Here is a 15,777-nt window from a genome sequence, read left to right as displayed (position 1 = left end):
AAAATGGTTGAAAAAATCTAAACCATTCTTAAAAATAGATCCTCCTCCCTTTCCTCCCCTCCATGCTCTCCACTGCCAACTAAATGGGAATTGGGCACTCAGAACCTGATGTCAACTCCATTAAGGATGGAATCATCATGAGATGAGGTCATACCTAAGAAAGATCCCTGCATCAAAAGCATCATCCTTATTTTATAGGAATAAATCTCTCAGTGATGCTAGGTCCTGTTTGGGTCACTGTGGTGGTTTTACATTGGTTGACATTTGGGGAAAGAAGTAAGAAAACCCCACAGAAGTGATTTCTTTGAGAGAAGCTACTGGGAGCTGACAACATTTTGCACCATTAAGAAATTAGGTTTGCCTCTGTGAATTCCACCTTTTAAAAACCACAAGCCCAGGAACCCCCTCTCTCTCTGGTTCCGGCCTCGAAAGGTAGCAGAGCTCACACCGACAGCTCCAGGCCAAGGACTGCCTGCCCCCCACCAGTGGCTGCTGGACAGAGAGGGGCCCAGCGTAGCCTGAAATCCAACACTGTGACTGCTGTGGCCACTGGGTAAGAATTAACCCTTTCACTACATAGATGAGACCTGCAGACCTTGTTCTTCTCTCCAGGGAGAGAAAAGGACAGAGTGACAGCATGTAGAAAGACAATATGAAAATACCAACGTCAGTAAAGACAGAGTCAAGCCTTAGATGAAAGGAGGATGAGGGGATGCTGAATGGGGCTGAAATATTCTTTTGGTAGGGCCATGGAGACGGACAATGATAGACTGAAGTATCTCCTTTAATTCATGAGTATGGGGGGATGAAGTATTCAAGCTGTAGATCTGAGCAGAGGCATCTACTGATGAAGCCAAGCAGATGTTGGAGTAGCTGTGATCCCATAAGAGGCTTGAACAGAGAGAGAGAGATGAGATTGATGAAGACCCTTTGGCCTAGAGAGAGAAGAAAACTTCTGTTCCCAGAGATGATCACAGACATAGATGAAGAGAACCTTTGCCTTTGAATAACTCATCCTTAAAATAATACCCCATGAGTTCATGGCCCATGGACACACCTCTAGGAGGGCTGTGACAATGGGAGGAAATGTCATGATGTACAACTTTTCCCGGGCAGCTGCTATTAGTGGAAATGAAAACTTTCTTGTGGAGAAGTTTCCATGGCATGACAAGAGAAAACTACTCTCCCTATGAGGACTGATGAAAGACTATTGTATAGTAGGTACTGCTCTAACATCCCAGGTTTTGTCTCTGCGTGGTCAGTTGGGAAAGGAAAAGGTTGGGCAGGGGAAGGAAAGGTGTTCTGGAGGTTTTACTTCGGTGCTTCTTATTCTTATAGTCCTGTTAATAAAATTCTTTATACCTTTTAAGTTTTAAGCCTGCTTTGCCCTTCCTCTAATCCGTATCTCACAGCAAGAAACAAGTAAGTGCATTGATGATTTTAGCTAGTGCTAAAACCCACCACATTATTTGGCATGTTGGCCAGGAAACTCAAACTGGTGAATCTAAACCACTACAGTCACTCAAACTGACAAACAAATGGCTACACTGATATATTCCTGAGCATTCAGCAGTAACAGGAATTGGGGGAGTCACACAAGGATTATTTGATGGAGGTACCTCTTTAATAAAGAACCAGCCTTCTATTTACTTTGAATGGCTGAAAACTGCCAACTACTGTACTTACTAAGAAGTTCCAAGGATTTATCTCAATCTCTGGACTGCAATGTGTTTTGGGAAGCTTTTAAAAGCATGACAAGCCAAAAATATACAGGTTCTAAATACCATTACAGAGTTGGGCACTGCTATGTCTTCTTTCTGGCCACAGGTATTTGTTTTCTGACAAGGATGAATGCAAAGTGCTGGTGTGTTTTTGGTGGTTTCTTTTTTTTATTTTTATTTTTTTTTTAGGTTGGTAGGATGTTTCGTGGGTTTGTTTTGCGTTATTGTTTTTGTCTGGTTTGTTACTCTTTTTGTTTCCCACTGTGATGAAAGAGATTTCTTTCGGCTACCAGCATTTTGGTGTTCTAATAGATGAATTAGACTAACTTTTTTTTCTTCCAGAAAGGGGAAGGAAGATGTGTATATATAGATCTACTTCCGTATACAATTCCCATTGGGTTTTTTTGTTAATTATAGTTTGCTTGGAACTACTAGATTTGGTGATTTTTCTGGTAATTGAACTGAAAAAAGCAGAAAGTTACTGCAATAGGTCTGTGGCTGAATTCAGGTGGCAAAAAGCTTAGGGGCAGAAGGAGAAATGCTTTCAGCAAATAAAGACATTAAAGATTTCATTTACTGGGGAGCTGATTTAGAAAGCCTTAAAAGCTGTAGTTGAGCAGAAAGACAGGATAAACTGAACTTTTGTGTATCTGTGTCCCAGTTGATCCATAGAAGTGGCTTTTCTGAAAACAAGCTAACTGAAGTTTAGGCAGGACACCAAATTCCTTAATACTATCAGGTAGTTTTTAGTCTGGTGTGATCTTACAGCTAAATGCATTTGTCCTAGAATTTTTCAGTCCAATGATACTAATTCTGCTTTAACATATGCAAGTTAAACCACTAGAAACAAAATATATCAGTTTAACAACAAAAAAAATATCACATACGTTTTGTCCTGGTTTGGAATTTGATAGTTTATATTGCAAAAAGACATTGCTTGGAAAAATGTGTTTGTCGCCTTTTGGTGGGAATCCTACTGAGACCTTGAATTTGCCTTGTAAGAGAGTCAGCTAATGCTGGTGATACTTTTGTGTCCTTTCCTGTGCATGAGAAAAATAACACATTTTAAAAACCCTGAGTTTCACTAGATGGCAGCATCTCAATGTTTCAACAGGAAATTGCGTTCGTATAGAGAAACTTAGCAGTTGGACTACAAATCCCAACAAGCACAGTTAAAAAAAAGAAAACTAGAACTTCCTTTTGTACAAGGGTCGGTAAATATAACGAAGCTGTTTGAGATCTCTTGGTGAGTGACTATATTAATATTTGTTTGTAAATGATTCATAGAATCAGTATGGCAAAATTTCATAAAACCTGATTGTTAGATTGAAAAGTGTATTTATAATGCATTTTGCTTCCCATGTTTTAAGGTGATTTGGGGAAGTACTTGAACTGATCCAAGTGGCTTTTGGAAAGAAAATAATTTTCCATTACATTGCTTCAGAAGTTGAATCTGTAATTTGTTGAATTTTTAACCTTCAGGAAAACAGTTTTGCTGCAATTTTGCCAGGAAAATCATCTAACAGAATAGAATTTCTGATCAAAATAAGATAAATTAATAATTGATTCAAAAAGTAGGATACTAAATTTGAGTCAGTAATCTTGAGTCATGGCATGGGTTTGAGTATCTCTAGAGGATAACACTGGCTGCTAACAAAGGGAAGGTTATGGCACCTTTATTTTAATTTCCAAGTGAAGTACTTGGTGTGTTGGATTTATGTGTATATTTAAAGACTTTGTTCTTATGACACACTTCTACACTCATATCTACACAGACAAAGTTGGTTGGAGGATTATGAAAATGCAGGGGGTTTGCTTATGGGGAACTCAATTAAAAAACTCCAGTTACTACACTCTGGCACACAATGACCTCACTTTTTAGGAAGTTCTTTGAGACTTGGCATTCGTTTTTACTTGTTTGTCTGCATTTTTGCATGCTGTATTTCATTAAACCTAACACAGCAGTTGAACAGGGCTGTATTTTGCCTTTTGGCTGCTCCATCCAGACTAAGGTAGCAATGCCTAGAGGTTCCCTACTGCCCCAAGCACGGTCAGTGCCCTAAGAACAGGGACCAAGAGGCAAGATTGGCAGTTTCATTAACCCCCACACTTTCCTGCTTCACTGGGGCTGGGAACCTGCTGTACTGGAAGATTCCTAAGACAGCTGAGTGCAGATATCAAGGCCAGGGCATTGTGTAGAATGTATTGCAGTCTAGGACATGAAGAGTTGGTAGGGAAACAAAAGACAATCTGCTTTCTGAGAATACCATGAACAGTGGAAACACTAGTTTACAAATTATTGTACTGCTGTTTCATCTTGGCTTTTTGCCTGTTTAAGAAAAATAAAATCCAGTTTCTGTTATAATTAAGCTTAGCTTCTGAGCTCAAATGCCTTTTGACTTCTTGAGGTCCTTTATATATAACTGGAAAAAAAAAAAAAGGAAAAAAAAAAAGCTGGGGCAGCCCTGCCTCTCAGAACCCTGGATAACAGAGTCACACGGCAGCCAAACAGGACAATTGTGATGGCAGAGGTACACCCTGGACCAAGTCTAGTTTTGGGAATGTATTTGCATCTGATTCCCAGAGGTGGTGTTGGCTTATCTTTGTTAAATTTCTGTGCCATCCTGTGCCTGCATAGGTCAGCACCATGGGCCGTCTGGATGGGAAGATCATCCTGTTGTCTGCGGCAGCACAGGGCATTGGCCGAGCAGCTGCTATTGTAAGTTGGAAAATGTTTGTTCTGCTGTGCCTTAGCAAGGTCTCTCATTCTAGCTTGTCCAAAGGCACCTGCACCAAACCAGTTCTTGAGTCAATACACCATAGATGAAGCCAGAACTATGCAGTGAAAAAGTCAGGGAATAATGTAGCCACTATGCTGTATCATGCAGGCTTTGTGCTGTTTCAATTTATGAAAATCTTCAACTCTGAATGGAGATGTTAGATAAGGATAAAAGCAAGATTTGAGGACAGCTGCAATTCTTTTTCTAACAATATATGTTTGGTACTGTTTGTACCTTTTATCCAGTATCTCTGTTGCTTTGTTCTGGGAGAAAATAGAGATGATCGAGGGAATATTTCCTGGTCTAAGGCTGGATACTGTGGGGATCCCCTACAGTAAAGCCAAGGTATTTTACCTATATTCATGACTGACATAATCAAGTTCACATGATACTAACACATTGTTCAAAATGAGCAAATGTAAGAAACCCTTTACAAATTTTGTTTGATTACTGTTAAACAGAATTCAAGGTACGTATTAACTTACAAGTTAGCTTGTAACTCCTTTTGACCAGTTCTTCTCCTGCTACTTCCCTTTTCCATGGCAAATAAAAAACCCAGTAGAGTTATCTTGTTACCTCTGTAATATAATCAACAACTCAGGAAAAACTCCTGTAGCATTTTTGCCAGACTGATTAGTTTCTCATGCATGTGATTGAGAACACAGAAGCCTGCTGATCTCGGCTCTTACATAAATCACTCAGTCCAAGGAGCAGGTAATCTTCCTGATGGTTTCACTTTGTAAGTACCCAACAACCCATGGAAGGCTGTTATGATTAATGTCACTGTCCTCTTAAGCTGCACTTGGGACACTTTTTTTGAAGATCAGTGGCTACAGTCCTAGATGTCAGAATACTTGTGACAGACTTTACTTTGTTAGCTGTTGATTTATCAGTAATCACAATAAAAGGAAAGAGGCTTTTGAGGAGACTGTCAAGAATGAAGCAATGTCTCTGGTTAAATATCAAAAGTCATGCTGCTTTTAATATTGTTCTATTCCAATCATTTGCATACAAAGGATTTAGTTTAAAAATTCCTGGTTTATGACTTCTACCTTTACCTGTCACATTTCATAATTTTATTTAAATCAAACAATACAGATATTTCTAGCCCTATTGCTTACTAGTGCAGCTAATAAGGGCAATGAGAATATCCATTATCTTTGCCTAGTTTCTGTTCTTATACTTTATTTATGGATTCCTTCCTTTAGGGAAAACACCTTAAATCAGTCTTATCACACAAAGTTACATAGTTGTGTGCTGATATGACCAGAATCAACTCTGAGAAATCAGCTGCCTTCAGCCAACTTCTATTTCAATCCAAAAAGCACCTGGAAAGAAAACATTTTATTCCTGGTACAATCTGGAATATCTAAATATAAACTGCTTCTCTTGTCTTCTCCAGGCTTTTGCTAAGGAAGGAGCCAAAGTCATTGCTACAGACATCAATGAGTCTAAACTGCAAGAACTGGGGAAATATCCAGGTAAATGCCCTACAGCAGGCCATTAGTTCAGCTCTTGAAAGTTTTGTGTAGGCTGTCAGAGATACATTTTGAGCATAGGAAAGCTTGAAAAAGACACAAAAATGAAAATATCCTGACTGATTCTTTCAATGTTTGCATTGCTTTATTCTATGGTGTGAAATAGCAGAGATTTAGCATGCAACATTGCATCATCAGCGTATCAGAATATTATTCTAGACATGTGGAATAACTGATTTTCTTGTGTCACAGAAGAAGCTGATATTTGTTTGCTAGAATAGCACCCATTTCAGTTACCTTTTGGCATCACTGTGCTGATTATCAAGTGCATCACTCTGGAAGGCATGGGATGCTTTTCTCTGATCAAGAGAGCATCCCACTATACAAAAAGGTAGACCTCATGTCTTGCATTTCTATGATCCATACTTGGCTTATCCTTTTAATGCGTTCCTTAGTCTCTTGTAGAATCCATATGTCTTCAGAAATTTAATTATAGCAACACTAGATACACTTATTCTGTTTGTACAAATGATCAGGTTGTTTTCCTACTGACACCACAGGAACATGCTTCAAGGAGCAGGTTTTGCACAGATGTGTCTCTAATCACAAGTGACACAAGTGGGACAGTATGTTAAAAAGTATTTTTTCAATATTGAAATAAAATATAAGACTTGGATATAGTTTACAGCTGAAAATGCTTCTAACCTGATTTGAGAGAAGAAAGTGGATTTAATGAATTCCTACTAAAGGTTGATAGTAAAATACACAAAATCACAGCTGGCACATCTTTTAGCATGAGAATTAGTCTCTGCCAACTGGAGTTCACTGCAAGCAATCCCTTTGTAATTGTTTGGGAACTCGAGGGCTTTTCAGGTTCCTTCTGAGGGTGTTTGGGAAAGTGCTACAGTTTTTCTGTCTGCTAGTATGCTCACAAGGAAAGAAATAATTTTCCATCTACTCAGAGCTATTTCCATCCTGTAAACCTATGATTAGTCAACCTATAATTCATCAAGATTTGGCACGTTGAGGTCTTTGAATTTTATCCAGGAGAGGTAATTCCAATGTCACGTCAATCACCAGCCTGTAGTCTGATCGAATACACAAATCTCTTCAAAAGTGTCTCTATCATTTACCTAAAGCACAGAAAGCCTATTCATGGGGCTTGTCGCTTTGGTTTCTTAAAAAAACCCAATTTTTATCCATTTCAAATCAAATTCTCCTTTAAGTTTGGAAACACTCAGATGTTTTACAGTATTTCATGGAATCATATCTGCTGGATGAGACTTCTGGAGGCCATGTAGTTCCATCTAGTGCTCAAAGTACCACTGGTTAGAGCAGATTGCTCAGGGCTGTGTTTAATCAAGTTCTCTGAGGATGAAATTTCCTCAATAACCTCTGCAGGATCCTGTTCCAGTGTGACTGCCCTCATTATTTTAATGATTTATGCATAATCATTTTTTATTATTAATTAAATTATATAAAGCTCATTCATAATATCATCAACTACACATGAGAATGTGACATGTAATGACACTGTAAGACACATGTAACTATTTCCAAGTGTTATTCTATGATAATTAGCATGAAAGTTCATTATTATTATATAGATTCTATAATTCTTCTGTGTAAGAGTATAGCGGAATTCAAATGTATTTGGAATGTTTTTTATGGTAAATTAAGATAGCTTATCTGCTTGTGTCATGCTGTATAACAATTAAAATAGTTGATCATTTCAATTCGCTCCTGAAATTTTAAATAGTATGATGATATGCTGTTCCAGATTAACCATTGCACTAACTTAGTCATTGAGTGAATTGAATTGTAAGTGCTATCCTCAGCTCATGAGGAAAATAATCAGCTAATCCTTAGTCAAATACATAGAAACAAATGCCATGTTTTTTTCTAGGCATTCAAATACAGGTTCTGGATGTCACCAAAAGGGAGCAGATAGAAAATCTGGCCAAGGAGATCGAAAAGATTGATGTCCTCTGTAACATTGCAGGGTAACCAGATTCTCTTTGCTACTACTGTTTTTCCAGTTTTCCCTGTCCTCCAGAACTACTTTCTATTACTTCAGTGCATTTTATTTATTATATTTGAATGGATTTTGTACTTTTAACACAAACCTTTGTGTGTTTTCATCAAAACTGAACTTCTTTTTCACAGCAATATAACCCAGACCAAGACAGAGCAGCTCTGGAACTTGTGTTTTCCTCACTCTATGGGTAGCCTGTACTGATGGCTTTGACCCTTCTAGCACAACAGTGAACAAAGTCTGACAGTCTGTTACTGCACTTTTTTTTGTCTCCTATTGCCATTTATTTTGTTGCACATATTGAGTCTGCTTTGTGTCCTTGGTACTTATCCAAAGAAATACACTGCTTGCATTCTTCAAAGGAGCTCTTATCCCCCTCTTTTCAATGTTGGAAAAGTTAATTGCTAAAAAACAGTGGTGGAAAAAGGGGCATAGAAATGTAAACCACAGACAGTAATCTGCTTCATGCACTCATTCTAGGTTCGTTCATCATGGAACTATTCTGGAGTGTGAGGAGCAAGACTGGGACTTCACAATGAACCTCAATGTTCGCAGCATGTATTTAATGATCAAGACGTTCCTTCCAAAGGCAAGGCTTGGCTACCCATGACTTTTGGTCTCTGCTGCATTGTTAAAGTGTGAGAGATCAGAGCTGTTGCCACTTTGCCACTGTGACAGCATACAAAATACAATTGTGCTGCTTTTGGATAGGGGAGCCCTTACATTACAGTGATCCTACTGTAAAACATTCTCTGTATTGCATAATATTTCAAGTAGACAATTTATCTAAAGGATATGGTAAAGAAGATTTGTTTGGGGAGTTGACCTATGTAAACTAGCTAAAATACTTCAGACTTTATGCAGAGCAGTGAGGGAGCCATTGCAATACAGTGCTAACATATTATACTACAGCACATAGCTGCGTAATACCATTGCTACAAAATATTTATAAATAATGTATATTAACATTAATTTTATACAGCTCTGGAGACTATCTTGTGAAGAAATTCAGGGATGCTGATGCTAACATGCTGATTAGAGCTAGCATGAACTAGCTAACATGCTAATTCAATGAATGTAGCAGCTCAAAGATGCTTCTTGGTTTTACATAATCACTAGGTTTGGGCCTACATAATCTTTTGGACTGAATAAGGTGTTTGCATCCCCATAAATGCAAAGGCCAGACTGGAAAGCTGTGACCATGACTGGATGACAGCTACTCTTTTCAGTATTGTTCCAGTTCTTTTTGCTTGGCTGGTTTGTTTTTTAGCTTGGGGGTGGGTTTTTTCTTAGTTGAACTTAATTTTCAAAGTTTGGGGTATTTTAACAACTTCAGGCATATCAGGTTTTAGGATGCCTAAAAAAGGTTATAACTTAAAGAAAATTAGTTACAATTCATAGATTCTAGAGTATTGTGCTTTAGTCTTCTCCAAAACAAGAAGAGTTTGAGTGGGCTCAATGAGTTGCTGCATTGGTAGATGGTATGAGCAGATGTCTGTGTGGTGTAACTTACTGTCATGACAAAAGGGCAGTGACTGAGAGGTGGTGACCAAAGGAAAAAATCCTTTCCTGCCATAGTTTTCAATCCTGACATGGCTCAGGGGAACTGAGTGAGAATTTCACTCTGCCTTACTGCTTCAGCCAATGGCACCTACACATGCCAATTAAGCTTTGTTGCCCTGTGTATCAAGTGCAGGTAGAGCTGTTCTGTGAGTTGCTGTGGGCTATTTTGCTGAACCTGCAGATGAAAAAATAGCTTGCATTTAAGTGACAAAAGTACTCTTTTGCAGATGCTTAAACAGAAATCTGGAAATATTATTAATATGTCTTCTGTGGCATCCAGCATCAAAGGTCAGTAGCTTGCTAGAATTACTTATATAAATCTTTAAGATGATGGATATACAATATAAATATTGCACAACTTTGAACTTAGAGGACATTCTAAATTCAAAGCTATTTCCAAATCCTGTGGAGGTATCAGTTAGGAAAAGAAAAGTGAACCCATTCCACTCAAACATAAATGAAAGGACACAGATGGGAAATTGTAGAAACTCCAAGTTTCTTATCTCTGAGCTTTTTCAATGTTTTGTTGCATCCTTTTTACCAGTATTTATTAATTAAAAAGTAATTACTTCCAGTGATATCTTGGTATATAATGACAATTACCTAAGTGCTGTTACTATGCCATCAAAAGAAGCCTGATCATGACTGACAGATGGATTTCTGCTGTTCCTAAATCTTTGCTGCTTCTTACATTTTCAAGACTAGTCCCCAGATTTACACTACTGAAAGATTGTGTGCTTTCCTCTGGTGTATACCTGAGTAGAATTCTGGCAGTTGGCATTCTAGCTAGCCTGCCCTTCTGGAGAGGCTACAGATGCTACAGGAAATGCTGGAGTTCAGAAGCAGGTGCATATTGAACAATCTTGTCTCTTTTTTTTGTTTTCTTTCTTTTAAACTATGTTTCTGTGCTGCCTTAACACGACCTTCTGTTAGGAGTTGTGAACAGATGTGTCTACAGTACTTCAAAGGCAGCAGTTATTGGGCTAACTAAGGCTGTGGCTGCTGATTTCATTGAACAAGGCATCAGATGCAACTGCATATGTCCTGGTAAGTATTCTTACATTATTCTGTGAGCTAGGAGCAGATACAAGAAGGCCAGATTGAGTTTGGCTTTTTTAAGAATAGACTTGCAAGTGGTAACTGAAGTTACCACTTCAGTTAAGTGAAGCAGTCTACAAGAACAGAACATGCTTGAAAGGCTTAATATAGAAAAGTTGTTATTTTGTGGTTAAACTGGATGTTTAGTCTGATTAACCTAGTATCTGCACTTTATACATACATTACACACTAAGTGGTTATTTTCAAAGATGCAGTCTAAGAAGTTAGAAGCAGGCAAGAGCTAGCTAACATTCTGACCATTGTTTAACCATCCAAAAAGTATTGAATCTAATTCTCAAAACTCTTGCCTTACTACTGAAATGTGCTCTGTTGGTAGCTTTGCAGTCTTTCTCCTGAATTACAGTACAAAGTTACACATAGGTGTTAAAAGACATACCAATAGAACAAATAAACTTTTGTTGTGATTGCTGATGCCATTGATTTTTAACATTGAATTTAAAATTTTGCTTAGGAACTGTTGACACACCATCTTTACAGGAAAGAATCCAAGCCCGGCCTAACCCAGAACAGGTGAGAAAGCAATTTATTAGCTTGGTCACATGTGTATATATGCTTAACTCTCTTTAAAAAAAAGAATATATAGCTGCACTTCTGCCCATATTCAAGAATGTCCTCAATTTCAGAGTACTGTGGACAACTTAACATTGCTGTCTCCTCTGAAAGTGTGGTCAGCTTGAACTCAAGACAGAAGCCTTAAGACCAGACCAGAAATGAAGCATAATACGGCTTAATGTAGAGAGTCTCTCATCCATGGAATCAACTCCAAGTGTTGGTTACAGTATCCAGTGCAAAATCAGGGGACATTTTTCTATTGTGGCATGTGTCAGCCACAAGGTAGTGCAAAAACAGTACAGACAGGGCATTCTGGCCTATCCATTTCAACATTATTTGGGTTGCTTCACCACCCCTATTAGATAATGGCAAGTTCTCATTTGGAGAACATGGGAATATCTACCACCAAAGGAAAAAGGATTTTATACTGGCTTTATTCTTGAACCAGAGATTTAAGTGTTTCTAAAAATCTCCTAATTTTTTGCAATCTGAAGTTCCCATTCCTGTTGATTTTGTTTTTCTAGCTTTAATTCCCTACTTAGTGCACTAAAGGAAGTTATGACTAGAGGCCTGTTTCCAATATTGCTTTTTACATGTCAATAGGTTGAAATAATTGCTTCTTTATTTTTGATACACCGAATGCTCTTGTATATCCAGGCATTGAAAGACTTTCTAGCCAGACAGAAAACTGGAAGGATGGCTACTGCTGAAGAAGTGGCCCATCTCTTTGTGTACTTGGCCTCTGATGAAGTAAGTATAGACAATAAAATGTCCTGTCACAGAATCCCATGCTACTTTGCTGCTTCACAGTAGAGAGGGTATTTGTTTTGGGACAATTTATGTTCTCTTGGAGGTGGATTATTACAAAAATGAAAACCAAATTATGTTCTCTTACTGAGTTCATCCTGCAATACAAAAGGTGTTCTGAATGTTGACAGTGATTGCAAGGCATTATGTATTTGGGGTCATAGCCTGGTGGTTTCATGTCACCTGAGAAAATTGACAGACCCCCAGATCATCCTGAATGGTGAAGAGAAATGATTTACCAAGCTTGATCATGTTTTAAGGAGGTAGAATTAGTAGAGCTGCTGGAGACTTTAGCTAATGCTCAGGGTGATTCTGCCATTCCAGCATAAGGAAAACAACAGACCCACTGCGGCTGTTACACACCAGACTCTTGATGACCACCGCAAACAACACCAACAGTAACAAGCACACACTAATGTTATTTTTAAATATAAATTTACTGAGACTCTAAACCTGGACTGGATTTGTCTGGATGTGTGCAGCAGTCCTAATGTTCATATAAAAATACTTCAATGGATTTAGTTCAGTATTAATGTTGCTATCCGTCAGTAGCCTGTTTCTCAGTTTCATCTTGGTTTTAGTATTTCCATAACACTAGAAATTTTTTCCAGTCTGCTCACAGGGTTTTAAACCACGTGTAAATAGAATTCCATTTTCTCAATATATTCAGCACGTTTCAGCACTGACATAGAGAAGAATGTCAACAGCTCAGTTGCTTACCCCACTATCTGTATAATCTAAGTTTGTAGTTAGGTCTCATTAACTGGCTGACCTGGTCCGATTCTACTTATCTGGACAGACCTAATAACATCATAGTGTGATGTGTTTATTCCTGCAGGTAAGATATCTGAAGTCCAGCTTTTGTAAATTTGTACTTTCAGGTATTTTTGAAAAACAAAAAAAAAGTGTATAAAAAGAAAGCAGATTTTTTTCATTTAAAGGAAAAGTGTTTCTCTGTAATTAAAAGCCATGAAAAGTTACTTGAAATCATTGTTTATTTTGTGTAATTTCAGTCTGCCTATGTGACTGGTAATGAACTAATCATCGATGGAGGATGGAGCTTGTGATTCATTCTACCTGCAAATGGAAATTCATACTATGATGGGCAAAAAATGAGGATGGTGTTTCTTGCAAAGATTGAGATCATGCATGTGATGTCTTTCCAAAGAAATTTGCTGCTATTTCTCTCTAGACTGATCTTACTGATTAACTTTTCCTTAAATAGAGAAATACTGGAGCAAAACGTACTTCATGTGGCTTCAATTTATGGCAACTCAAAATCATGAAAGAACAGCAGTTTAATGTTTAAGATTTCAGGAGGTCAAAAATATTATTCAAGTTACAAAATCTGAGTTGTGTTTTCAGCAAAATCTGAGTGAAAGGAATTAACTGTTATCTTTTTTCTCATTTTACAAGGTATTTGGAAATTAAATACTCCCAATTAGATTTACATGTACAAGAACCAGTATGTAAGGGCAGTACTCTATCAGGTATGGATGGGGGTATATGTGAGAGGAGTATTAAATCCATGGCTGGATCTTCATGAATATGCTTGACTTGTAGACCAAAAGCAAAAGGAGTGGATTTTACTACTCTAGATAGAGCTGATATATTCCTCTCCAAAATTATACACCAATACAGGACAAATTCTGTAAAATCTGTCGCTAGGTGCTACACTTTGGTGCTCTATGCCTTATTATCAAGTACCAATACAGCGCACACTAAAGCACAAAGCAAAATTTCTCTGAAAGGGACTGTTTCTATAAGAGTATGTGCTGATGTTTTTGTTGTGATAGCACTTCATTCATGAAATAGAAACCTATTATTGTCAAATTTCATATTCTGGGAAAAAACACAGGTCCTGACCCAGAGATCTAAGACGATGAATAATCTGAATTCACGAAGCATTTGTTTTGCTAACATACTGCTTAAAACCAACATGAATTATATGGTCTGTCTGCTTATAAATATGGTTACCTTCAACATAGCTCCATTAATCCAGTTCCTAAATGAAACTCTATGTAATTTAATACATATCTATGTGAAGGAGGAATTAAGGACTAAATGCTACTGAGTATGATTCATCAGTAATCAAAGCACAGGAGAAATGTACAATATTGTGTGTGTTTTTCTGTAACAACAACTGCCATGTTCATAAAATTATTGCTTAAACTTTTCAATATCAGCTGAAGCATTAATATAAATTATTTGATTTGAACGATAATGAAACACATCTAGTTAAAATCTGGCCTCTTATTTTAAAATAATTGTATGTAAATGTAAATTTTACAAATGAGAAAACTATTGTGGATGTTGACTTCATTTGGCTCATTATGGGTTTAACGTTTACCTTTAATCATGGTTGGAGCATTCTGACCTTGTCTAGTTTGTTTATAGGGTTTTAGAGAATCTAATATTTCAATCAAGTGACCCTGGCAGCCAAGCAGGATCAAGTTGGGGCACAAACCCAAAGTTATCCAAAATGGCTCCAGAACTGTTCACGGGCATAAATTCAAACATCAAAAATCATCCTGGCAGGACACAGTTTCAATGGTTTCAGAATTTAATACAAAGGCCAAAATCCTTCTTCTGTAGTAGATGCAGGAGGCTGACCTTAAAAAGGGAAAATTTCCCCGCTGCAGTAACACAGGGAACATGTACTGTGTATTCTGAAAATAAGAAATAAGAAAATAAGGATCTGGGACAAATTTCATTATATGTATTGCATATTGGCCATCATTACTTAGTGTTTGTAAGCTCACTTAGAAGTGATTGTAGTTGATTGTAGTATACATTTGCTGCTCAGAAATGGCTGCTGCCGTTGTTGTCAAAGCACTTGTGCAAGAACATAAGTACCACCTGCCTCTAAATTGCACTAAAGGCACAAAGGGCTGTTTTAGTGGTAGGCCAAGAATCTGGTGGACCAGAAAAGTAAATATCAGCAGAGCTTCCTGCCTCTTGCCCTATTAGCAATGCTTTTCGTGGAGGTGTTAACAATTGCAACTCTGAAATGTGTTCCAATGTCATGAGGTTTTCCAGCAGACTTGCAGGAATTATTAAAGGAAAGTGCTTCTTAATGCTCTCATGACCTAATTCCCCAGTCTGTTTTTAATAGAACTGGGTAATTCTCTTTGTTTTCCTTCCACCCCAGTGGTAATAAAAAGAGGCTTTTTGACTTTTCAGATTTTCGGTCAAACTTTTCTCTTGTGAGAGAGGGAGGAATAGACTTCCCTGATTCTGAGTCCTTCTGGAAAATTTTATCTGATCAAAAAATTCTTTAGTTCTCTCTTGGATTTTTAGTCAGTTTAGTCAGTTCGATGATATCAGGAACAAAGTAGCAACATGTGGCATTTGACTCTGCTTTCACATGCACTCAGTGCAGCCTGCAAATTTAGGGTTGAGAAAGGGAAGGTCTGTCTCATTACCTCATGTGCACTTACAAATGAGGTGGATGAACTTGCTTTATCTTTAAGAAGTCGAAATGCCGGGAAGGGAACAACATAAATATGAGAGTTGTGTTTGTTCGGGGTGGTTTTGGAGGTTGGTTGGTTGTGGTTTTTTCAATTCTTCTCCCCGCTCCAGTGCATTTTGCCTGTGTGCACCCAGAGCAGAATCAGCAACAGCTCCTCACCCTTTCCAACTCCTCCAGCGCTGTAGCCTGGGTTAAAGGACCGCGTGTAGCTTCCCCGTGCATCTTCCCACAGCCATGGGAAAAGCAGCAC

General features: G+C 37.9%; 1 protein-coding gene across 1 annotated transcript; it reads left to right on the top strand.

Moving 5' to 3' along the window:
* The first annotated feature begins 2,882 nt into the window (after positions 1 to 2,882).
* BDH2 (3-hydroxybutyrate dehydrogenase 2) lies at positions 2,883 to 15,231 on the top strand. Its single transcript, XM_058837577.1, has 10 exons — positions 2,883 to 2,967; positions 4,360 to 4,440; positions 5,904 to 5,982; positions 7,886 to 7,982; positions 8,495 to 8,603; positions 9,805 to 9,865; positions 10,511 to 10,624; positions 11,148 to 11,206; positions 11,906 to 11,998; positions 13,069 to 15,231. The coding sequence occupies exons 2-10, from the start codon at positions 4,369 to 4,371 to the stop codon at positions 13,120 to 13,122; spliced, it is 738 nt and encodes a 245-aa protein (XP_058693560.1). The 5' UTR covers positions 2,883 to 2,967; positions 4,360 to 4,368; the 3' UTR covers positions 13,123 to 15,231.
* Positions 15,232 to 15,777: the final 546 nt, after the last annotated feature.

The sequence above is a fragment of the Poecile atricapillus genome, chromosome 4, assembly GCF_030490865.1.
Source record: "Poecile atricapillus isolate bPoeAtr1 chromosome 4, bPoeAtr1.hap1, whole genome shotgun sequence".
Taxonomy (NCBI): Eukaryota; Metazoa; Chordata; class Aves; order Passeriformes; family Paridae; genus Poecile; species Poecile atricapillus.
Note: the sequence above shows the minus strand (reverse complement) of the source record. Positions and strands in the feature narration are given on the sequence as shown.